We start from the raw sequence: 26646 nt of genomic DNA, 5'->3' as shown, positions 1-26646 counted from the left end.
GATTGACTCATACAAAAAATTGTCTCCATAATTTATGGGAAGAAAATTTTCGTCTGATCCTCTACACTGAGGCTTGAGCTACAACTCACATTCTAATACATTAATACTACTGTGATTTTTTTATTAATACAAAAAATTGAGCATGCTTTATTAGAAGAAAGTGTTGATCCATTAGCATACATGCATGCTTCATTTTTACTACAATTTTTGGACAACCCTTGAGTAATGGTTATCCACGAACCATGGCCAATCGTCCCATTTTCTTACAACATCAGCACTCTTCGTCTCTAGTTCTATCTTGTTCCCTCTTTCTCCAGAGGCCGCTTTCAATCCAATGACCATAGCCCAAAGCTTGTTGGCTCGCCGGTTGAGGTTCCCCATAGTTTCAGAGGCCATCACCGTAATATTGCGAGCCTCGTAATCTCTGATAACAACCCCAATTCATGTGGTGTTACCATTATGGAGAGGTTGATCATAGTAAACTGCATGAACGTTAACCTTGACAAATCCTACTTCGAGAAAGTCCCACCCTTGCTCCATTGTCTTCTTTCTCTTGATGTAAAGATGTAAAATATTGAAAAGTTTGAAGGGGTATATATTAACACCCTCTCTACTGAATGGTCATGTCTTTCCATTTTTCAGGAGCCCTAATTTCAAACACCAACCTACTGATTGGAAGAATATAATTCCGGTGTATTGGAAAGTCACAACTAATAACTCCCCTTGATATATACATCCCTTCTACCAATAGCCTTTTAATTTAGAGAATAAACTCATTTATTCTCTTAAACAAATATATGTAGAACTGTCACATTTAATAATTTGCCAGTGAGTAAACTTATCTTTAATGGGTAGTTGGCACTTGTGTCGTATATGCGTGAAGCTTCATGTACTTAGCACCGTGCATGCATGAGGTTTCTCCTCCTAGCCCCCTGTTGAGCTAGATCATGAGTTGCTATAATATCTATTTCTTTTAGTCTTGATCTCTGAAGAATGTTATACAATTCATGATCAAAATCCAACTCTTTTAGGCATTTAAAGCTATAGAGTTAAAGATGTGTCTTGTATGATGTCCTAGTAATGTGGAGCTGGTATGCTCCTGGAGCTGCATTGTCAAATATAATTCCACCTACTAGAAACAAACACACGGGGTTCCAAACACCCACCTACTAGAATTAAAACATACTAATACTCCTGTAAAATATTATTTCAATTTTTAAATTTGTTTTAATAAAAATTAAATATTAAATTTTTATTTGAAAAATAAAATTTTAAAATAAATTATAAAGTTATATTTTACAAGAGCTGTTAAAGAATGTGTCGCATCCCCGTAGCCTAAAATATATACAATTCAGAGAGTGGAGTATACATATTTAGTATATAGTACCTGAAGACAATTCAGTTAATATATAAAAGGCAGTCCCCACTTACCACTCCCCACGCTCACTCTCTTTTGAAGCATTACACTATACTACTCGATCCCGGTTTTTCTTTTTAACTATATATAGTCGGGATGTATATCTGTCCAAAGCTGCATGGTCGAACCGGATTTTTTGAAACAGAAATGGTAAGTGTGCATGGCGGATCAAACTTGGATGGAAAGGGGGTATTTAAAGCAAACCAAAAAGCGTGCAGGACATCTACACTATCTATATGCAATTGCATATGCAAATGCAGTAAAAGTACTATGCATGCAGGCATACATAGTATACCAGTCATACAAAAACTAGAATACATCACCAATTTCTTTGTTAATTAGTAGAACAACAGTATTCATACGTAAATACAGGTATTATACATAAAAGAGAGAAGGAATTTTACTATAGAAATGTACTAATGTGTTCGGGAATTATAATGTATGTTCTGTAGCAAGTTGGTGAGCAATGCTGATCATATAATTGACTATTTCTTGAGGAACTTCCATACACAATCTTTTCACACAGGTAACTTAAAGTATTTCTGATTTACATTTCTAAAATATCTAAACTAAACAAAGTATATACGAGGTATGAAAATCTATAATAACAATGACAACAGCGCAGAAATGAAACTTTTTGCTCTACGCAACTATTAGACAACTCTAGTAACTCTCTATAGACTGAGCTCCTGTAGGGCTGCCGATATCTTCCATTTCATTCTGATAACCATCGTCTCCTGACAACATCTTTATAGCTAATTGAGCAACATCAGCAAACCATTCATCTTCTGGTAATACACTACATGTTCAAGAGATTTTGGACATTTAGTAATGGAAATTAAAATATACACACCCCTCTTAAGTTAATCAATTTACCTATAAGGATCTATTTTGGTTGCGGCGACTGCTTCTATAGCTCTTCCAATGATATTTTTGATAACTTGATGAAGGTTTCGTGATAAGTAGCGACCACGAGATGCAAAGAGTATGACAAACTGCATATCTAAATAGAACTGCAGCAGAAAAATCAGAGTAAAAGCTAAGATGCCAGGAATACTTGAGAGAAATGGTCGTAAAAAAGACGAAAGGGGTCTTAGTGACAATATTTAGGTACAAACTACAAGAAGGTTCAATAATATGAGAGATGAGTAGAATAGAAAACCTGTTGAAGACCATAAGGCCCCAAAGACTTTTGCCCTCCCTCAATTTCATCCCAAAAGGCTTGTTCATTAGAAAGCCACAAGATGACAGTCTCCGTGAGCCTCATTAGAAGAATTGTAGCAAATCTATCCTTTCCAACAAACACATCAGATGCTATATTTGCAACTCGAGTCAACTTTCCAAAAAGATCCTATATTGAAAATTTTAGGTGAAGAAATGACTTTTTCGATGTCCAAAAAATTGCAGTTATTAACTACTAAAGATTCTTATTAAGTGATGCCTCTCACACTGCAAAGGTGTTGATTTACCTGATATATTGGAGAAGGAAACCAATTAGGTTCTTCGGCACGTCCATCCATACTCAAGTACATGTCTGCACACAAACGAACAGAACCATCTTCATTGAAGATTAAATCAAGTGCATGCTGGCGGCAGAAACTATCTCGCAATTGATCAACCAAGCGTTGCAACCTCTTTTTGAGTTCTCGTTGCCTATCTGAACCTCTTCGAGAACCATCATCAGTTTGTGACAAGGATGAAAGCTTGCTGAGAGCAGGTGGAAGCAGTTCATCTGCTAATACTACGGAATTAGCAAGCAAGGCTACCTGTTGCTCTTCGGTCTCTGCAATCTGGACAAGCCTCCCTGTTCCTTCTAAGTTCTCCGTCTCAGTAGAATTGGGCAATGCGTTTATTAACATATTGATGTATGTGTTAAAAAGTTGAAAAAGACTTTCCAAGGCCTGGTTAGCCAAATGCAAGTTCTCAAGTGAACCTACGTCCTCGCATATTTCCTGCATTGAACATCAATATTAGTGAAAAAAAACAATTATTAAACCTCAAGAATGTCTATCAAGGATCAATGAGATGCTTAGTTCACTTATTCTATGTACGTTTATGATACAATGTAGAAGAAATTAGAACCTGAGTCATTGAATTAAATCTATGACCACTGCTGGAAAGCTTCGGTTGGGATACAACACTAGTAAGAGACGAGGCACTGAAAGAGCGTGAACCAATAGGGGGATAATTAAGTGACCAATCATCTGAGGCAGCTACTGCGGCTGTGCTTTGTTCAATTCTTTTTATGCTGGCAACAAATGCTTGCTCAACACAAGGATTGCAAATTTTCAATAAAACTGGAGAAAGAGCCATTCCGCGGTCTTCTAACACAGAACAGTGACCCAAGCATACCTGGACACACTCAGAAACTATTCTTAGGCTCCCTGATGATGCTGGTGATGCTAGAAAGTGTTTCTTCACAAGAAGCGCAAAACTCTCCGTCTGATTGGCAGCCCACGTTACGAGCTCAGATGTGTAGCAAGGCTCATCACCAAATATAGACAAAGAATCACTAGCTGCTTGTGCCAGGGCTGAAAAGGTAATCTGTGAAAGGGCAGTTATATATATTACTCCAAGTGAAGGTGCTGCTGGATGAAGATCCCTTACATAGTGTTGCAACTTGCGATGATGAGATCTCAACAACAAACTATGAGCTCGAGAACCATCACCAAGTCTTTTCAGAGCTTGTACAGATGCACGAAGCTCAACACGAGTAGCAGAAGGATGAGAAGCCGATTCCACAAGGCTATCAGCCAACTTCTGCCTTTGTTCAATTATATTATTCTGCAGTTGTAACATTGCATTGGACGTCAATGACTGATATTTATTGTCTTCCTCTGCAATTTTTTCACCTTCTTCAAGTGCATCTAATGCTTCATCAATTCTTCTCTCAGCCAGTAACACCTCAAGAGCCTCCATAAATTCTGCTAACCACTTCTCTTGGTTTGTAGGTTCCAAGTCATCCAAATTAACATCCTCCACTTTTACTGAACCTTTTTGATGAGACGAAAAAGAATCTATACGAATTCCATCAGTTAAACCATTAACAAGAACTGCCCGAGAAGACAACAAGTTTCTCAAATCAAGAAGTTGTCCTTCAAGATCACAAATCTCCCGAGATGTACTGCACATTCCAAACAAATTTACGTTATCTTGATACTCAATTTTTTCACGGGTTCCCTAACATTTTCACGTTTATATAATTCCGCCAACATATTCACACCATAACGATGAAACATGCACAGCTAAACCAAATCAAACTTGCTTACCGTATAAAAGATGGATAATTAGCATATACACTTTTCCGCATTTCCTCTGCAGATGCCTTCTTCAAATCAACAAGGTACAAGCACACGTTCTTTACTTCCTGTGCAACATTTCATTACGGAAATATTTCAATTAGTTCCATATTCTTTAAGCACACACACTCGTAGTTGTGCTCCAATGTGCTGCAACTTAAGAATATAATCAGAATTACAGCAAAATTAATTTCTACAAATCTGACATTACATTCACAGGTCCACCAATAAACATCGAAAACAATTGTTCAGCAATTAAAAAAACCGCACCAACCTTCTGGCTCATAAAATTGAGCAACATTACATTCACAAGTAACAAAAAAACAAATAGTCCATATCACTTTCCTGTACATTTCAGATGACAGTGAAAACAATTGTTCTGCAATTTCAGAAAAAAGGACCAACTTGAACAACATTACATTCAGAAGTAACTAAAAAAACAAATAGTCCATATCACTTTCCTATACATTTCAGATAACAGTAAAAACAACAATTGTTGTGCAATTCTAAAAAGGAACACCGACCTTTTCGCTCATATTACGACATTTAGAAGTCAAGAATTCTTCAGGATCAAAACCAGAAGCCTTAAAAACCTTGAGTTTTTCGCTGAGTGTAGGCTCTGATCCACCTAACTCAGTGGCATCTCCTAAACTAGGAACCACATTTTTCGAACCCGTCCGACCTAAACTCGAAACAGGTGATGGCGAATGTTTGGACTTTGCCTTACTTTTGTGTCGCAATCCAGTGGGACCTGATATATGTATCTTATCCTTTTTATGCCTGTCTCTCATCACCGGTGGTGCTATATGATGCATTTTGTACACCTTTGAAATTCTTCTTCTACGTCTTTTTTACAGAAATTTACACGAAGTGTTCATACGAATACATTGCAAGTTTTATAAATCTGTACATTGCATGTTTTATCCTCCATAACTTTAGGCCCTGTTCACGCTAATTTGTTTACTGATACTATGCATCGATAACTATGCATTATACATTTTCCAAAGAAATAATACAGGCCAGAAGTAACTGTAAATCTGGATATTATTTTATCTCGTGTTTTATTAGTATTTCTTAGAAAATATAATTATTTATATTTATTAAAAAATATTAAATTGTTTGAAAATTGATTCAAAATCATATTAGGATATAACAATATTGTCTCGTAATTAAAATAATTTTTTGAAAAATACTTAATGTACAATTTTATATATACTTGCCTTTAACCCGTGCGAAGCACGGGCAGGTATAGAATTCGTAATTTATTAATCATAATTTAAATTTTAACATCATCTTATTAGTATTTTAGAATTGTTAAATTGGATTTTAACCTTATTATATTTACCAACTGATTATATTTTTTGGACGACTACAAATTACACCAACGTCGGTTTATTATAATATAGTATATAAATTATATTTAAAAGAATAATGGTGGAGTTTATATCTTGTACTACATCTCAAGTGTTTGTAATTTAAGCGGTATAAAATTTTTTGATATTGTAAGAGTAAGAGAAGTTCACATGTGACAGACTTGTAGTTACGACCAAAACAAAATTTTGTACGAATACAAATTATAGTATAGATAGATAGATTGATAATTTTCACAAAATTATATATGCTAAATTTTGATTGAAATAGACTCTTACATTCACGTAACTAACACTAATTAATATATCTCATCTTAAAATATCTAATTTCTCACTGGTAAAAAAAATAATTAATATAGGCCTCGGAGGTGTTCTTGGATGGACAATTGTTTCTTCATAGACACGGCCCTATACAAAATGTAGTTTGGCCCAATAGTTTTGCAGGAACTTAATTATATCGACCCGAACTGAAAGTGAATCAAAAGCTTTCCACCGAGGAAGAGTAGAACTAAGGGGTATTCTGTTGTGATGTTGAAAATTTTGTTTTCACTTATCAAATTAAATTTAGGAGTATTCAATTTGTATTTTAAAATATTATCACAATCTTGAAGTGACTTGAACTAGGTCAGATTTTAAATTATCTTAAAATTTATATTAATACTTAGTCAGATTCTAAATTATATTTAAATATTTGATAATATTTAATTAAAATAAATATCTGAAGATATTTGAATAATAATACTTTTTAGACTTCATATATATGATAAATTATACTCCCTTCGTCCCTCCCATTTCTTATCGTTTGGGTTGGGCACGGACATTAAAAATATGTATAAAGTAGTGGAAAAGAGAAAGAAAAATGGGTGAAGTGGTGGGACCCATTGATTTTTAATGTATAAAAAGAAGATAGTGGAGTAAAAGTAGTGTGAAAAGGAAAGAAAAGTGAAGAAGTGGTGGGACTCATTGACTATTTTGGGTAAGTTTTGAAATGTAAAGAATTGGATGGGACACCCAAAAAAGAAAGTGTAAAGAAATGGAAGGGACGGAGGGAATATGAGATTATTCTATATTTTATAGTTTTTTGCATGATCCAAAACATTGTGCTAAAATTTTAAGACTTCGTGTAAAATCAAAATCATATACAATTTATTAGAATTAATAATTTTTTATTATTTTATTAAAAACCTAATTGAATACACTCCCTTAAATATTAATCTTAAATCTATGTATAATTAAAATTTTGTTGTTTATAATTTAATTTTTAAGATCATTTTATTAATGATGTAATGTTATCAGATGTTCAGATTTTTGCATGAATAAATTATACGATAATATATTGGTTTTAGATGAAATTTTATTAACTCATTGATTATATTTTATTTATTTATTGAGATTTAGCTTTTATTTTACCAATTTTTAATATTGTAAAGAGGTAGTAGAAAAATATATTTTTTTATCATTTATCTGTAAAAAATGTTAATAAACATTGATGACACTAATTTAAATTTTTCTTTAATATTCTTTTTCCTTTTTCTCAATATATAAGGAAAATAATATCAATTACAGTATTTTTCTCCTCTGAGGTGACGTGACAATCGGTTTACAGTTTTTAATTGGGGTTACGTGCATACAATACGAGTAGGGCTGTCAATGGAGCGGATATCCGGTCCGACCCGGTCCGATTCAAGAGCTAACGGAACGGATATGGATCAGCTAAAATAAAATCCGATCCGAAAAAATCCGATCCGAAAAAAATCCGATCCGATATGTATAGGATATGGATTTAATATGATCCGATCCGAAAATAATCCGATCCGACTTTTATATTTATATATTTATTTATTTATAATTATTTATATATTTATTTCTTGTTTTGGATATATATGTTTTAGTTTGTCCATTATGAAGTAATCTTTATATTATAAATGAGCACTAATTTGCACCTTATTATTTGCGGCTGAATAGGTAGTTTGCTGAATATATGCTCTGGTCTGGTGGTTTACTAAATTATTTAGTTGTCTGCAACTTTGGCATAATTAGATCATTGATAGAAATATGCTTTGATGGTAACTAATGAACATTATTTTTTTTGTTTGCTTTTTTTGCAGTATCTGTTTGCCAGTTGCTTGGTTCTTGGCTTCCTGCAATCCTGCTCACCACAGAAGTTACAGACTGCATGCCATTGTTTTATTTTAATTTAAGTTTCCTTTAAACATTTGTAATGTTATAACTTTTCAGAGAATGGATTAATGTGTACTGAATTATTGATGCGTGCTTTATATAACTTCGCTTTTTAATTTTTATTTTTCAAAATATACATGGAGCGGAGCTCCGATCCGAAAATCCGATAATCCTATGGATCCGGATATGGATCGTGTTCTAAAAAATCCGCCTATAATCCGATCCGGATCCGAATCCGATAAAATTAGACGGATCAGGATATGGATTAAGGGTGATCCGATCCAAATCCGATCCATCGACACCCCTAAATACGACAGAGGTAGGTCAGTGTAATAAGTTTGGCTAGAGTCAATCATACATTGTCACTAATATTTTGGGGAAAAAATATTTGAGAACAATGTTTGAGATCCGTACTATTTGTATAAAAATTTAAACAGAATAATAGTTAAAACTATTAAAATAAAAAAAAATTACAAAAGACATAATAACTGAATTATAAAAAAAGTAAAACAACACTTCCATTATAAACTACTATCAGGAAATTCTGCCCGCGCTCTTTGATTATTTTTTAATATCAAATAATTTCTAATCATTTATAGATTATTATCTTATTAATATTTTTATATATTTTTGTTGTTGATGTTATATATATGTATAAAGTTAATTCAAGTATCATATGATTAAAAAATAATTTCTAAATTCTATGAAGCACACATCTTTGACTTTTAATTTATAAAATTTGTAATAATAATTTTTTCGCCACTTTTGAAAGATAATTTAAATATAAATTATATAAGTAACGAATGTATATCGTAATATTAAAGTTGAAACATTAAGAGTTTTTTACATGCATAGCTCTTTAATTTTTGCCTATGGACCTCGTTAACATTTAATATAATTTAATGTTTTTTTATAATAATTAAAAAATATTTTAACATTTTCGTTAAAGATATTTCTTTCGGTCAATTTTTAATTAACCTTTCAAGACTTAAATATATACAAGCCTAAATATTATATTGAACATTTTCATTCAATACATTTTTGAAACTTTATTTTTCTTTTCATTAACATAAACAATGTAACACATATTTTTAAAAAAATTAACATGTTTTAAAAATGATAAATCATCAAAATCTAAAGACATACGATATATGTACAAAAAAACCAAAAAAGATACTGTACAGTGTATCTATACTATATTATAATAAGCCAACATGGATATAATTTGTAGTCTTTTTGGTTTCGTACTCTCCTTTTGGTACTACAAGTCTACAAATGTGGAGTCTATTAGTATTATATTGTTAAACAGTTTCCAATACTAAAAACACTCATAACATTCCATTATCATATAATATTTCATTAAAACAATTATAATGATGTTATAAATATAATTATAAATATACAATTTTGAATATATTCTTTTAACAAGAACTTTTATATAATTCTTTTTAACTTTAACGTGTTTTATTTCAATATAAACACGAACCATTACATATCATTTTCTAACTATAATCTTAAAAGTTATTGATATCAAAAAAACCAAGATTACAAAATTACGTTGAAATTCGATTGGTTAGATTACTGAATCTTTCAAAGGTATTACACGATCGGTTATGTTTGGAAAAGATTTGAATTTTCTCATTTTTTTTATTTTTCAATTTACGTGTACTAAATTCGGATTAAATGTACTAAAATCCTGATATATATACACAAATTAGGGTTTTTCCATTTCCAAGTAATCGGGAGAAAATATAGTCAGTTGAATAATATAATTTAATTAAAATTCAATCTAATAATACTTATAAAATAATGTTAAAATTTTAATTATAATAATGAATTACGAACTATATACCCGCCCGTGCTTGGCACGGGTTAAAGGCTATTACAGGTAATACACAAAGTGAACATGCTCTTGTAATAAACCTCCCAAGTGCGGTTAGGCCCGGCAATTTGACGCGTAACACGCTAATATCAAAATACATGAACACGAACACGAAATTACATGATAGATTTCGTGTCGGATATGGGTTTTTATTTTGGATACACGAAATATTTGTACATAGATTTCATTATATATATGTTATAATATATTATATATATAATTGTGTTAAATAAATATATATATTTATATGTATATGTATATACATATTATAGATACATTAAAAAATTTGTAAATAATTGTATGCGAGCATATATATATTATTCATACTTAGTAAAATTATACAGAAAAATATATATTAAAGCTATTTTCTGATTAAAAATATATCAATATTCTTATATATAATATATACGAAAAGTATAAAAAAATATACGAAACGTTTCGGATCGTGTTTCAAATTAGATACACGAAATTGATGATCGCCACCTCTAAGTGTGCTTCCCCACTCCCCGGCCCGGAGTCCCCCTCGCCTACAATGTTTTATCATATGTGACAATTATTCCAAAACTTAGTACTACTACTACATGGCATTATAAATTCTTTGTTGTTCTATTAGTCATCGCAAATTATTGGACCTTCTGGAAACCAATCAAGAACTTGAAAATCTATCCCATCAGAGAAGGAAGGTCAAAAGAAGTTAAGTATTGTGTGTACATTTGTATTAGCCTAATGACCCTGATTGTCTGTCATATTCGTTCCGCGCAAGTGTGAATATAAATTGACAACTTATTATGGACATGTTTTATTTTATGTATTTACTATTCAACTAAAATATTATTTATTTATGAGCACGATTGGATAGCCCAGTGGTGGGTTTATCCTCTGTTGTCCCGGGACATCGGGTTCGACTCTGGCTCACCCCGAGAATTTGTAAGGCATATAAGCGTGCATTGTCAAAAAAAATATTATTTATTTATAGAAAAATTATCATTAATTTCCAGAAAAGAATATATAAGTGACTGAAAAATAAGATCAGCAATTCATATTTTTATAAGACGTCCGTTTATAACCTCACTTATCATCCAACAAATTTATTTAACATTGTAGAAACATCTGACCCGACAATTTTATTTAATTAATAAGATTATAAACAAACAAAGTGAGTCAAATTTTGTGGAGTAAAATGATTTTAATTTTTTTGAAATGAGTTGAGCCGATTATCGTTTTCCAACTAAATGAAGATGATGTTCAGGATCAGGTAAAATTAGTCGCAAACAATTCGAATCAATCTGAACTCGAGTCCAATTGTCCATACACAATTCATATACTCCCTCCGTCCCTTTTTACTTGTCCCTTTTGAAAAAATAACGCATCTTAAGAAAATGTTAGGTGGAGATCTTGTTTTCATACATATCCTTAATAAATGTAATGAATTAGATAGAGTTGTGTATATATATATGCTAGTCAAACATTGGAAGTTGTTACATTTTGAAAAAACATACAAAAAGTTGCTTTGAAAAGAGAAGTGGACAAGTAATTTGGGACAATTTTTTTTTTCAAAAGAGACATGTAAAAAGGGACGGAGGGAGTATAATTTTTCTTGAACCAATCCTTATTCAAAAAATGTGATTTATAGTCAAGTTATAATCACATCAGCAGTATCACACCATCATAATAATCATACAACTAACTCTTGCATCGTAAAAATAATTATCATGTGTTTTTACTCGCCCGATCACAATTCATAAAATATAAAATTTTATAAGTTATGTCCAAATTAATATGTAATTATCATAATAATCATCCACTTACACTCCACTCTGAAGAAATATACTCCCTCCGTCCCACCCATTTCTTATCGAATGGGTTGGGCACGGAGGTTAAGAAATATGTATAAAATAGTGGAAAAGAGGAAGAAAAGTTGGTAAAGTGGTGGGCCCTATTGATTTTTAATATATAAAAAGAAGATAGTGGAGTAAAAGTAGTGTGAAAAGGAAAGAAAAGTTGAGAAGTGGTGGGACCCATTGACTATTTTTGATAAGTTTTGAAATGTACTCCCTCCGTCCCACCGGGTTGTTAACGTTCACTGTTTGCACGCATTTTGAGGCTCTTATAAAGTATAGTTCTTTAATGTTTTTTTAATTTATTTTTTTTCTGAATAAAAGTTTAAACATCAAACTTTTATTCAGAATTTTTTTTATAAAAAAAAACCTCATGCAACTATATTTTATAGAGGTCTTAAAAAGCGTGCCAAAAAGTGATGTTAACAATCCAACGGGACGGAGGGAGTAAAGAATTAGGTGGGACACCCCAAAAAGGAAAGTGTAAAGAAATGGGTGGGACGGAGGGAGTACACATTTGTTCTTATCCTATGTCTCTATTCATTTTTCATATTAAGCTTTTAATGATATTGATATAAATTTTCATTTTAATATATTTGAAAATTGACGATATTGAATATATATAAATTTTATCAAAATCGAGTCGAGTTAGATTGTTCGAGTCACTCTTGAGCAGACAAGTAACAAGCTCGGCCCAGACTTGTTTACAAACCGAAGGGATTTTCATGTTGTTTTAATAAATCGAACAAATTCATTTTATTTTACAGTCCTATAAATTATAAATTATTCTCCGCATCCCATTCACTTCTATACAGTCTTTTTAGGACGTATCATCATTTCTATACATTCTAAATATACCAATTTTTGATGATATTAATCATTATTATACCCACTAATTTCTTCTGCTATCTTCATTCTATAATTCTATAAGATCATGTCCAACGGGTTGGCTATAATCATTCGTTAAATTGGATTCGCAAGACATTATATAAAATTTGTTGGAGTGTGATTTTTTAAGCGGTTGGTTATATTTTTTATTTTTGATATGTCAACTCACTTTTTAGCTAAATACATTCTATGGTTGGAGACTTGGAGATGATGCTCTAAGAGCAAGTCCAATAGGTTACCTAAACGTGCTTCTAAACTCATATTTAGGTAATGTATCAAAATTCATTTTCAATATTTATAAATAAAAAATTCATTTCGCTCCTTTTTTTTCTTTATCTTTTTCCTCATTTTCTCTTTTCTTTCTCTCAAATTTATTATTAAAATAATAATAGGAAACCAAAATAGAGATTGCTATTGGACTTTACACTAAAAATTGAATCCTTAAATTACTAGGACTCAATAATACTCATTATTTTATATTATTAATATGATGTAACCTATTGGACTTGCTTTAAGATAATATTATAAGATATTAGAGCAAGTCCAACACTATGCTAAGAGGTTCCCTAAAAATATTATAAAATAATATGTCTTAGTGATTTAGCACTAGATTTAACACATGAACTCCAATAGTATTCCCTATATCCATTCCCTATTATTATAATAATATTAAATTTAAACAACTTTGGTGTGGAGGAGAGAGGGAAATGATGTGGAGGAGAGAGGGAAATTATTATAATATATTATGAGCAATGATAGGATATTAAAATAACTCTCAAATAACTTTTAAACATATAATGTATTTTAATTAATGAAATGAACGTACTGTATGTATAGAGAGACTCGTTATATTTATAAAAGGATAGTAATAAATAAAAACTTAACATATTAATTTTTCGAAAAATTTGTAGAACCTCTAATACTTGTCATATTTTCACGTGATTTTTCTGGTCGGAGTTATCTAAAGACCGACCATCATTGTCTTGTCAGTTTCGACCTATAATAATGTGAGTGAGAAACAAGTTCGTCTAAGCATAAATTGACTTTTGTTGACCTACTAAAGCCGAATGATAAGCTACTATCTCGCCACCTCTCTTCCGTTTTACACAACATATCTTATGAAAAATGTGGAAATTGCTAATAATCTCATAAATGTTGGGATTTAGCCTCACTAATTAAGCTGTCAACTTAATGCGTGAACACCAAAACTAATTCCGCATTAGAATATTGTGTCTAATAGGGGTCAAATCAAATGAGTGATTTGTGTCTATTACGAGTCATATCAGCTGAGTAATTTGCTTCTGTTTACCAAACAATTCATACGTTAACATTGATAGTGATGAACTGATACTCCCTCCGTCCCTTAATACTTTTCCTGTTTCTCTTTTTCATGTTTGCCAACACACATTTTTGATGATTAATATTTTTGATTTCGTATTAGTATTAAATATAAAAATTTCACTGTATTAAAGTACTCATGAATACGGATCCAACAAGATCACTCATGACTATATTTAGTTTTATAGATTAGGCGTAAATTGGTAATTTGTCTCATGTTATGAACAGTCCCGACATATGAAACGAGAAAAGCTTTTAGAGACGGAGGGAGTAATACGTTGGTTTCTTAGAGAGATGTGTGTCCGTCCTCCCGTCATTAATATTATAAAAATCGGGAATCGGATCAAATTGATCGGTTGATCTAGCGATTTATGATTAATCGAAAATTGGAGATTAATCGTAGTAAAAATTGGAAATATTTTAATATTAAAATGTTCTTGTATAAAACAATGATTAGTGCAGTATAAATTAGTGATAGCCGTAGTTATAATTAGTGGTAGAGAAACTTATTTTTAGTTTGCATTTAAGAGCTGATTTGTATTTGATCACTTGCTCATGTTGAGTCTTATTCAACTACAAACCCCCTTCATATTCAACAAACTAAAAATCAGCTACAGGATCACTAATTTCTAAAGCAGCTATCACTAATTCTACGACAAACCCACCTCAATCTCTACCTTCAACCCCACCACTACCTCAACCTCCATCTCCTTCAACTCCGCCTCCACCCCCACCACTACCTCAACCTCCATCTCCTTCAACTCCGCCTCCACCGCTACCTTTGTCATCTCCGCTCCACCTCCATGCGCTCATTCCCCAACAACCATCACTTCTTTGTCTAACTTCACTATCTCGATCTATCACTACAAATCCATCCACATCTCCACTGCCCCGTCCACCTTCGCCTCCGCCCTTACCTCCGCCATCTTCAAAACCCCACATAAAAATGAATTGCCGCAGCTGCTTGGATTTACCTTATTGGAATTTCACGGGTTGAATGTCAATTCATTCCATTGCCTATTAATTCACTCCACTGCCTGGACGTTGATTCGTGTTATGTGCGCTAACAATAAACTCATTCACTAACCATTTAATCTATTAAGAGCATCTCCAATAGCCTCCTTATTTGAGCTCTTAACTCAAAATTTAAAGAAGAGGAGTGAAAATGCAACTCCAATAGACTCTTAGTTGCTCCTCAAATCATTAAGAGCCCCACTTCCTTCTTTATTTTTAAGAGCCACAACTAACTCTTAACTTACATTTTATACTATAATAATCTCTCCACTTTCTTTCTCTCCCTTCCCTATTTGTCCTTTTATAGCTTCAATGTACTTTTAAATTTAAAATAATAGATAAGGAGGAAGTTTAAAGAATATTGTTGGAGATGAACCTACATTATCTCACTAAGAGCTATTTTTTTATAATATTTATAAAGAGAGAGCTAAGAGTCTATTGGAGATGCTCTAAACATGTACTTGTAACGCTGTTATACAGAGAATCACTAAATTTTAATAAATAAATCATTAATTTTTAAAACAAATATCACCTAATAGTACTGATCTGTAATTTTTATTTTAGGATTAGTTTGTATTTGATCACTAGTCCTAAAACATATAACTAGTGAAGATCTATTTTTTTTAAAACAATGCAGCCTTATATGCCTTAGAGCATCTCCAACCATCTAAAGCACTGAGTTGACTTACTTAAAATAAAAAAATTTAGCCAACAGCTCCAAAAACTCAACTCCAACCATGCTCACCTGTTGTCTATAAATTTAGCCAACCTCCTATGGATAGCTAAATTTGTCGAACCTCTACAGGTCTGTAAGAAAATCTGTAGGAAGATTGTACATCATTTATTACCATATTGAACTGATATATTCTATTTTAACAATTTAAAATATTAATAACATACTATTTTTAAATTATAGCCAACCAATATAGCCGATACCATTGAAGCAAAGTGTCTTACAGGTTCAGCAAATTTTACATAATGTCTTACAGATCCAATTTAGCCAACGATTATAGCCAACACCGTTGGAGATGCTCTTACAAACTCGGGACAACAGAGGATAAACCCACCACTAATCACATGGGAAGACATGTTTTTGGAATACATATACAGATTTATTTTCGCAATTGCTCATTCTATAATAAAATCACTATTTTATTAATTAGAATATTCAAGTTAACAAAAGTCCAATTTCGTTATTACAAAATTTATTATTTTCTTCAAAGATTAGCGTAAACAAAAAAGTTTAAACAAATTTCCCCGGTGTCTACTTCATAGGTGTGTACTCAAAACCTTTAAATAATTGATTAATAAATGGGTAAAACCTAATTCAACTCTAGATTTTAAGTGGATAAAAATGAAATAATTGTGTAATACGTTTAACAGATGTTTTCTGGGCCATAACCTAAATACGAAGACTTGAAACGTTGCAAACAATGAAGTGAAAATTTGCCCTAAAATTCTAAAATTTCCAGCTAATCGAAAAAGGTTGGCTAGTCCACAACCACAATCAAATTTCAAGTTCATGGCAGTCAGATCGTGGACTCATCGTTCTTTCAATAAGTTAAGCAACTGCATTGCTTGTATTTTTGTCATTATGTAATGCCAGTTATCCGTGGCGGAATCAGTACTAAAATTTAGGGGGTCTGAAATATTTCGTTATCCACAATTGCAAAAATAGCTTTATATATATCGTTATGCTATCATTCAGTCATGCATATCCCCTCCTTTTCATAGCAGAAAAAACTCTATCAACAGTAGCAGTGACAATGAGTAAAACAAGAGATAACTCAACAAGAAGATAAACTAAAGGATAAACAGTATGTCTGTGTGTCTTAACCATCAGGACAGAAAGATTACCTATATTTTGAAGTCGAGAAAAATCTTTATTCGTTCTCACATCATAGATTAAATTGTCTCTCATTCTTCCTCTCTTAACAACTGCAATTTAATCTTCATACTTCTGACCATTGTCAGAGAATTATAATATTCTGAGTTCTTTGGTTTAAAACTTCTGACAAATCATTAGTAACAGCCAAGATAACTTTCATCAAATGCAATATAAAGACAAATTTAAATGTTTTAATATTTTTTTTACAAAAAGTGGCTTTGTTCACACACCACAAAATACCCGTAGCTTGTCCCACGCGAGATTCGCTCGGTATTTCTAAAATCAACTATATATATATATATTATAGCGCGGATATTATCGTGAATCTTAGTGGCCCAAAACTCTATATCATTGTGCAATTTTTAAAGATCGTCAAGAACTCTCTCTCGTGCAAAACGATACTCCCTCCGTCCCACCCAATTGTTTACATTGGGTTTGGGCACGGAGGTTAAAAAATATGTATAAAGTAGTGAAAAAGAGGAAGAAAAGTGGGTGAAGTGGTGGGACCATCGATTTTTAATATATAAAAGAGAGATAGTGGAGTAAAAGTAGTGTGAAAAGGAAGGAAAAGTGATAAAGTGGTGGGACCCATTAACTATTTTGGGAAAGTTTTGTAATGTAAAGAAATGGATGGGACGTCCAAAAGAGGTAACTGTAAAGAACCTGGTGGGACGGAGGGAGTATTTATATTTAAAGAGGAGTTATCTTACAACGAAAGTGTAAATTAAAACACTTCGTTATATTCACTTCGAAGGTAATCATACCCGAAGGACGTTATTTATCTACAAACTCCAAGACACTCGAATATCATTTATTTGGAGGATTTTGTACGATAAACGTATTCTTCGATTACAAAGACAAATCTATCGAAAAAGAATACTCTCAAGGTCTTAAGCTTTAAAAAGGCTTAAAGAACACTTGATCTTTAATATTCTAAGACCAAGAATATTATTGACAAACTCGAACTAGTTAATCTTGTCCAAAACTCTTTTCATAACCAAGGTTGTTTTTCGTAGATATTGTTTTCTAGATTTTGCAGTGAGGTAAAGTGAAGTGAGGTGATCTTCGTTCTAAGACCCAAGTCCTAGACGAGCTAACGGGGAGTTAGTCGTCTTCGCACCATGAGGAAGAGGAAAGACCCAAGACCTAAGACCTAAGATCCAAGACCCGCTTAAGGCTAGAAGAACAAAGGATACACACTGAGAGATATAACGATTTTGAGGAGGTGACGGGGAGTTACGCTCCAAGACAAGTCTTGTAATTTACATTTATAGTGAGGAGGTAATGGGAAGTTACACTCCAAGATATATATTTGTAAAGGCTTCTCCGCCTACTGTAAAGGAGTTTCTTTATAGTTGAGAAAATCTCGAGTCCGGGGAGGAGTTCGGGGACTGGAGTAGGGGTGAGTGGACTCCAAGGGTTGAGTTAGCCACCGCGAACCAGGATAAAATCGCTCGTGTGGTATTATCTTTCTTTTTATTTACTTCCGCACATCATAACTGCTAAAACACTTGATACAAGCTTTTAAAAAGGGGATATATTTTAAAAATACACTATTATTTTTAAATTGGCGATTAAGCTATTCAAACACCCCCCCCCCCTCTAGCTTAATTATCCCCTATATCGGGAACTAACAACATAAGTCACGTTAAGTCATAAGTCATAAACTCAACCAAACGGGCTCCTAGTTTAAGTAAATCTCTTAAATAGATATTATTCGAAATTTAAAATGATAGTCAATATAATTAATTAATCATGAACATATTTTATATGTTCAACATGATTGATGTATATAGAGTGTATCATTATATTTTAATGAACATCATTAAATTATATTGAGATAAGAATTTTGGGGTGAATATTTTTAAAAATCTACATCAAAATTGAGAACTAGTAACACAACAGTTACAACATTAGACAATACATGATAATACTGACTATACATGATGAATTGATTTTATAAGTTGGAATTTGCTTTTCTATATTAAATATTTTTATATCATTGGATAGAAAATATCATGATGTACTATTATTTTCTTTCCTTAAATTGCAACCTTCGAAAGTTAAGGGGGAAAAATAGACAAAAGATATGTAAGTTTTTATTATTGTCTTAATCAAAATCGTGAATTCATTTGCGTTATCAAGAAATAACGTTTATTTTGGTAATATATTTTTTCATACATCGTATTTACAAGAGTAGCTGGAGTGACAACTAAATTGATATAATACTTTTAAAAGTAAGATATAAATTTTTGTGTGAACTTATCCGTTTTTATATTTTAGTGAAATGAATTTTAAATTTACAATAAGATGGCCAGACATTGTTTTATATCTCAAAGAAATGACTAAGTGCCACTATTCTGATGAAAGAAAACTCATCTTTTTCCAAAAAAGTGACGGTTACCCATCTTTTTCGATAAATTAAAATAATATATGAGCACCATATTGTAAATTTAAAACTCTGACCATCAAACAACATTATTATAATTTCAGAAATAAAACTATCTAGATAAAGCATGTTTTGAAATTTGACTTCTTTAATTTTTTTTAAAGAAGACTTTTATTAATAAAACTCATCTCCAACAAGGAATGGGAGTTAAGCTAGACAGTAGAGTAGATAGCTACCAAACCTACCAACAAACTAACTGAGCAAACTGAACTCATACTTGAACCTACAGACCTAGGCTGATTATTAAGCTAAACTTGGAACATATAACTACGAGAATAGCTTGACCTAAAAAATGAGAAAACACAAGCTTGCAACCCTAATCTATGTCTTCGAGAGGCGGGTCACCGGCGAAGAGGAAACCATCTGCTGTGATACCTGACAGAATTTCTTCCTCATGATCACCTACTGGCTCGTCAAACACCACTGGCGGAGCTTGATGAGGATTATACATGTCGTTAGTTTCCACTGTATTGCCTTATGGAACTACATTTTGCATGCCATTCGCCATGTTTCCTTGAGCAATTTCCTGGCCCAGGGTAAGACCATTGATCTGATTAGCTATGCCTACTGCAACTTTGAAATTGACCGGATTCGGAGCATCATCAGAGATCACCACGTCCATATAGTCCGGGTGATCCACTCCCAATCTCATATCCCAGTTGATAAGTTCTGCCATAGGATCAATCATGTGATTTAGTATGTACAAACGGTCACATACATCCTTACCCAGCCTTACTAGAAATCGAGCCACATGATTTCGAGCTAGAAATACATACGCCAACACACAAACCCATCGACGGTCCTTCAAAAGGATAGTGATTTGTGAGACCGAATCAAAGACCTGCGCTGGTGCACCAGGCATATTGAAATCCCTGATCACTTGATAAGCGTCGAGGTTGTCCATCTCGATGATGACGGAATCATAGCCTTTGACCATTGCTCTCCTCAACGGAGCATAGACAGCCTAGAGCTCCGTTCCCAACCTTGACAAATTGGGAATGATGCCTACTGTTACATGTCGCGGCAAGCCAGAAGAGTTTCGATACACTGCACCGATGCCGGAGGTATTTCCTAGAGCCGAAGGGAGATTAGAGTGCACACTGTGGACATCTATTTTGAGTGTTCCAGGGTTTGGAGATACCCTATGAAGCGCCATAAGTGAACAAAGAAAGGAGAAATGTGCGGCTGCTAAGTGAAATCTGCTGTCTTCATATACTGCTAACCAGAAACTCTGCCTTGCAAATCTTAACAAAAATCTATGCGTTTATTAAATTTTAAATGCATTACCTTCAATATTTTCTGCTGCTGCACAAGAAAGCTCATGATCATAATGGTTTAGGCTTACGTGCATTGGGCAGAAGGGTTGACATTGAAGACCTGAGTTGACATGTGAAAATAAATTGCTAAGCCAACGAGTACTTTGAAGATATTAACTACAAAATTGATAAATACTCCTAAGTCTCGCGCCACATTTGCAAGATACACTTAATGCAAACTCCAAACAGCAATCATATCTTTCCTTCTCATACCCTTCTTAGCAATATAATCGGCTAAACTACTTAAATGTCATGGAATATGGAATAGAGCAATTTGATGGATGAAGTATTTATTAATCAGCTCATTAAAAATTACATCTCAATAGACTCTACTTTTATATTACAAGAAATTGTTAATCAATGCACGATCGAATACCTATTTATTATGATGTAAATGGTGCATCATTGTTGACAAGGCTTTGACTTCAGCTTCATACCTAGATGAAACTATCACAAGACCTGAAAAAACCATCTGACAAAGTCTTCTTTTGCTTATGATAAAACCACCAACTCTTGCAAGAGACTGACCTTGAGAGTTCTTAAGAAACGAATAAAATCCATATAATGATATATAGAAGCCGAATTTAGAAGCCAGGTATTAAAATCTTTACGCGCCTGAATTTGAATTCAGTAGGTTAGGGAGTGAGCCCAACTACTTTGTGAACTGGAAGAAACCAACCCAGCAGCTCTGGCCCAAGAAAATGCTCGATATTTAATTGCCAACTCCAAGCCCTGAGCTGAAATCCGTATATTCTTAAAAACTAATTCACTACGAGCAACCCAGATAGACCAAAACAGGGATGCAAGACAGATATTGCCACGAATGTTTTTTACATAGACTTTAATGTGATAAAACACTCGAGAAAACCTGAGTGCTCATCATGCGGAATGTCTACTTCAACCCACTTCTGAAGCATCTGCCAACCTAGGTTAGCTAACTCACACTGAAAAATAAATGATTCCGTGTCTCTATACTGCTAGCACACCATTTACAGATGCTGTCACGCAAGATGGAGCATTTCTGTAGAATTTTATTTGTGGGAAGTGATCTCCGTTCTCCCTGCCATAAAAAGAGCTTAATCCTATTGAGCAGTTTTAGGTGCCATATATAAGATCATCTCCCCTCACTTGTAGTCTCATTTGCCAACAATATTTGATAGACTGCTGCTGATGAAATTGATTTACTATTGGGGGGACCATGTAATGGAATCCTCGCAATCCACTAATTGAGTCTCATGTACAATCTGAGTGAATATCCATTTGTAGACTTTCCCCACGAGTAAGGGGTCTGTCAAAAATTTAAAACTCATACCAGGGACTTTCTTGCAATATGTAAGAAGCTGAGACACTATGATGGTTTTGTCACTGACATGACTGCACACCAAGTGTAATTGTTCCTTTAAAATCCCCACTCTATGCCAACTATCGAGCCAGAATTCGATTTTCTTCCTGTTACCTAACTGCCACCTGAAATTTCTCCATGTGCTGCATTTCTCAAAACACTCATCTGAGATTGATACCATACTTTTCCCAACCGGTGAGGCTTTAATAACAACTCGACATTTCCAGTCATTCCGTATAGCATTATAGCAGTCCTCCCCATACTTACCAACAATAACTTTCCGCTAAAGACTATCTTTTTCTTTACTATACTTCCACCACCATTTAGCTAGAAGAGATTCGTTTTTGGCCTTTAGATAACCTATTCCTAAACCACCTGCCTGTTTAGATCGACACAATACATCCCATCATACTGAATGCATTTTCCTGTAAGGACTGTCTTGATTGTACTTCTTTCCAGAAAAAACCTCGTCTTAGTTTGTCAATGGCTTGTAGGATCTCCGAAGATGTTTTGATCAAGACACTAAACCAGTACACATGTTGATTATTGAGAGTTGATTTGAGCAGAGAGTTTCTACCCGCCTTGTTTAAAACATGACATTTCCATGTGCATAATCATGTTTTAACTTTCTTGAAAATAGGCCTCCAAAAGTTTTTCCTTTTAGGAGGTGCACCAACTTGATATCCAACATAGGTAAAGGGCCAAGTGCCACTCTTGCAGACTAGAATCTGAGCACAATCGTATACCAATGCAGCCGTTGGATCACGTGCGTACAGTACACTTTTACTAAAATTTACTTTAAGGCCTGAGAGTACTTGAAATAGTAGAAGAATTATCTTCACACCTCGACAAGCAATTGTTGAATTTTCAAAAAATAGAATTGTATCATCTGCGTATTGGACGTTAGAAATTGGTGGACTTTTACCTAGTACAAGCCTTTAAAGACACCCGGCTTTGTTGCTTTCTCGAGTAGCAAGTGAAGAAATTCTGCCACTAAATTAAATAGCATAGGCGACATTGGGTCGCCTTGTCTCAGTCCACGAGCCATACCAAACTCCCGTGTAGGGCTATCGTTAACTAGGACTGACATACGAGTACTTTTGAGAATTAGTTTGATCCATTGTGTCCACTTCACACAAAAATCAAATGCCCGAAGAAGTTTAAATAAAAAATTCCAGTTTACCGAATCAAACGCTTTCTCAAAATCCAGTTTTAAAATAAATCCTTGAACTTTTTTGGATTTTAATCTATGAACGACCTCCTGAGTTATTAAGAAACTATCCATAATGCTTCTATTTTTCATGAAACCTGACTGAACATCTGCAATTAATGTTGATAAACATAGACCTAGACGCAGAGACAGAGCCTCTAAGAGAATCTTGAGAACACAATTTATCAAAATAATTGGACGATAATTTGTAACTGAGGATGGCACTTCTTTTTTTGTTATCAAGCAAATGAAAGAAGAGTTGAGGCCTTTAGAAAGCTTACCTCTGTTGCAGAATTCATCAGCCATACTCAGGACATCCTTGTGCATTATAAACCACATTTTCTTAATGTACTCATTGAGATACCATCTGGAATTGGATACTTATTAGAGTTCATGCTCATCAATGCTCCATATAGCTCCTCCAAAGAAAAATTTTGCTCCAGCTTTTCTGCTTTGTCCGGACTCGAGTGGCTGGAAATCAGATTTTTCCACCCCAAAGATGATTTCTACTTGATGTTTGTTGAAAAAGCCTTCGAAATATTCAAAGAAAATTTGTTTGATTTGCTTAGGAGTGTGATACCAGCTTCCATTATGCATAACACCTCTAACTTGATTCTGCTTCAACTTATATTATACCACTCGATTAAAAAAATTTGTATTTCCATCCCCATGCATATCCCAATTAATCTTTGCCTTTTAACATAGAATTTGTTCTTGTTCTCTATACAACTCATGCAATTTAGCTTCTACATCCTGACTTCAGCTAGAGAACCCTTCACTCCTACCAAGGCATCTCTCTATGCTTCCAGATTTTTTATCAAATTGGTAGTATTCTTGCATGCATGATACCAGCCCTTCACTGCTAAACGTAAAGATTTCAACTTACCATGAATGTTTAAATTTGAACCTTATAATGTCGCATAATGATCACTAAACATTTGAAGAAACCCCTCGTTTTCCAACCCAGCATTAAATACTTTGAAAGGTTTGCATCCCTAGTCCATGCCATTTTTGACTAAGAAGAATAACCGCGTGATCCAAAAATTTTCTACCTTGCGACGCCAAGACCCAGTCACCATGATTACGCCACAAATGATTAACAAGAGCCCGGTCCAGTATACTACACTTACCATCAGGATCAAACCAAGTATAATCTCCTTGTAGAATGGGAACATCCCACGATCCCGTCTTTTCCATGAAATCTTGCAATTCTTTTGTATCCGCTTTCCGATATTGACAATTAATTCTATCTTGTTCTGATAATATGTAGTTGAAGTCAGCTGTGATACAAATTAGCATTGCAAAATACCGTTTCTGTAAGGAATAGAGATCATGCCAAATTTTATGCCGTCACTTTTTTTTTGTGGCATGTAAACGGTGACACAACAAAATTCTATCAATGGCTGTGCTGTAAATGACCCATGAAGCCAAATCCAATTAAGAATGCTAAACGTAGCTAATTTAACTACCATGCTTGTTTCCTCAAGACAACACCAACCCACCTGAAAGGCCTTCGACTTCCTTAATTAGATTTCTTAGTCTTCACTTCTCCACTTTCTAAATCTTATTAAACCCTTTCGCTCTTCCATCCACTCTTCTATTTACCACTTTTTAAATAAAGTCTAGATCTATTTTTTTTTTTTTGAGTGAGATCTTGCTGAGTACCTTGTTATCAAGGTTGTTAGTCGTGCCTCATCTTTTTGGGATGTTACTGTGTTACGTTTTGATATATTTGTGTGCTTTTGTACGAGTTTTAGTTGTTTTTCTAAGAAGGATTTATATGGTATTTTAGGAGATCTACAAGGCTTACTTCAATTCGGGGACGGTGATGTATACCATAAGAACTCACATTTCACAATAAGAAGTTGTTCATAATTTGGGGCCTTTGTTGTTTCAATATCAGTCTATGTAAGTGATAGTTCTGAACATTGGGTTACATGTGGTATTTATGTGAAGGCCAATTATGATGCCACTAATTTCACATTTAATGTAAGTTGGATTACTCGAAATGTAATTGTAATACTTTTTATATTAAAGAATTTGATATTCTATATGTTAAAAGGATTTGAAAAGATTACGGCTATCTAGTCAGCTCGTTTTTTGTGATCGTGCAGCTCGTTTTTTGTTTCACGATCACGTTGTAATTGACAGTTTAAGGATTTGTTTCGATTGAAGTTCAATACTTGTTTTGTTAAATGTTTTGTCTTAATAATATCATTTGTTCGTCGAAATAAAATAATTCTGAAAATCAAAATATAAAAAAGTTTAAAATTTGACCACCAATTTCAGCTTTCTACTTTCAGTAAGAATGAGAGAAAATAAAATAAATTTTACTTCTTAATGTTAGACTTAGACATGTTTAAATTAAATATTTATTCATTGGGTTTGACCTCATAGGAAACTGTTACTCCCTCCGTCCCCCTCAATTGTTTACATTGGAGGGGGACACGGAAACCAAGACAATGTATGAAAAATGAGTAAAGTTAGATGAAAAGTGGGTAAAGTGGTGGGACCTATCAATATTTAATAATAAATTTGAGATGGTGGAGGAAAGTAGTGGGTGTAATAGTAGTTTTTATTGTTAAATACTCCCTCCATCCCTTCCATTTCTTTACACTTTCCTTTTTGGGGTGTCTCATCCAATTCTTTACATTTCAAAACTTACCAAAAATAGTTAATGGGTCCCACCACTTCTCCACTTTTCTTTCCTTTTCACACTACTTTTACTCCACTATCTTCTTTTTATACATTAAAAATCAATGGGTCCCACCACTTCACCCACTTTTCTTCCTCTTTTTCACTACTTTATACATATTTCTTAACCTCCGTGCCCAACCCATTTGATAAGAAATGGGAGGGACGGAGGGAGTATGAGATAGTGGGTGTAATGATGGGAAAAACTTACTATTTATAGTAACGTAAAGAAATGAGAGGGACATCCCAAAATAGTAACCGTAAAGAAATGAGAGGGACAGAGGGAGTATTAATTTCCTCTTATATTTAGGCCATGTTTGGTATAAGTATTATCGACCACGACAACTTATCAAAAGCAGTTAAAGAACTGTTTGTCACTCCTAAAAAGACCGTCAGTGCATTAATATGCCAGTAACTTCTTCGTTTAAGTCGAAAAGTTACTTAACTAAAGAAACTGGTGCAGCCCTATACCCTACTGTTTATACCCTCAGTTTTCTCCGGTGACACAATCTTTGTCTCC

General features: G+C 33.5%; 1 protein-coding gene across 1 annotated transcript; it reads right to left on the bottom strand.

Annotated features, from left to right (window-relative positions):
- Positions 1 to 2080: 2080 nt before the first annotated feature.
- Positions 2081 to 5531, bottom strand: LOC108194695 (exocyst complex component EXO84A). Its single transcript, XM_017361647.1, has 7 exons — positions 5241 to 5531; positions 4687 to 4784; positions 3500 to 4541; positions 2887 to 3369; positions 2580 to 2768; positions 2294 to 2430; positions 2081 to 2216 (listed from the first exon to the last, which is right to left on the bottom strand). The coding sequence occupies exons 1-7, from the start codon at positions 5529 to 5531 to the stop codon at positions 2081 to 2083; spliced, it is 2376 nt and encodes a 791-aa protein (XP_017217136.1).
- Between the last annotated feature and the right edge of the window lie 21115 nt (positions 5532 to 26646).

Source organism: Daucus carota, chromosome 7 (genome assembly GCF_001625215.2).
Source record: "Daucus carota subsp. sativus chromosome 7, DH1 v3.0, whole genome shotgun sequence".
NCBI lineage: Eukaryota > Viridiplantae > Streptophyta > Magnoliopsida > Apiales > Apiaceae > Daucus > Daucus carota.
This window is presented reverse-complemented; position numbering and strand designations above follow the sequence as displayed.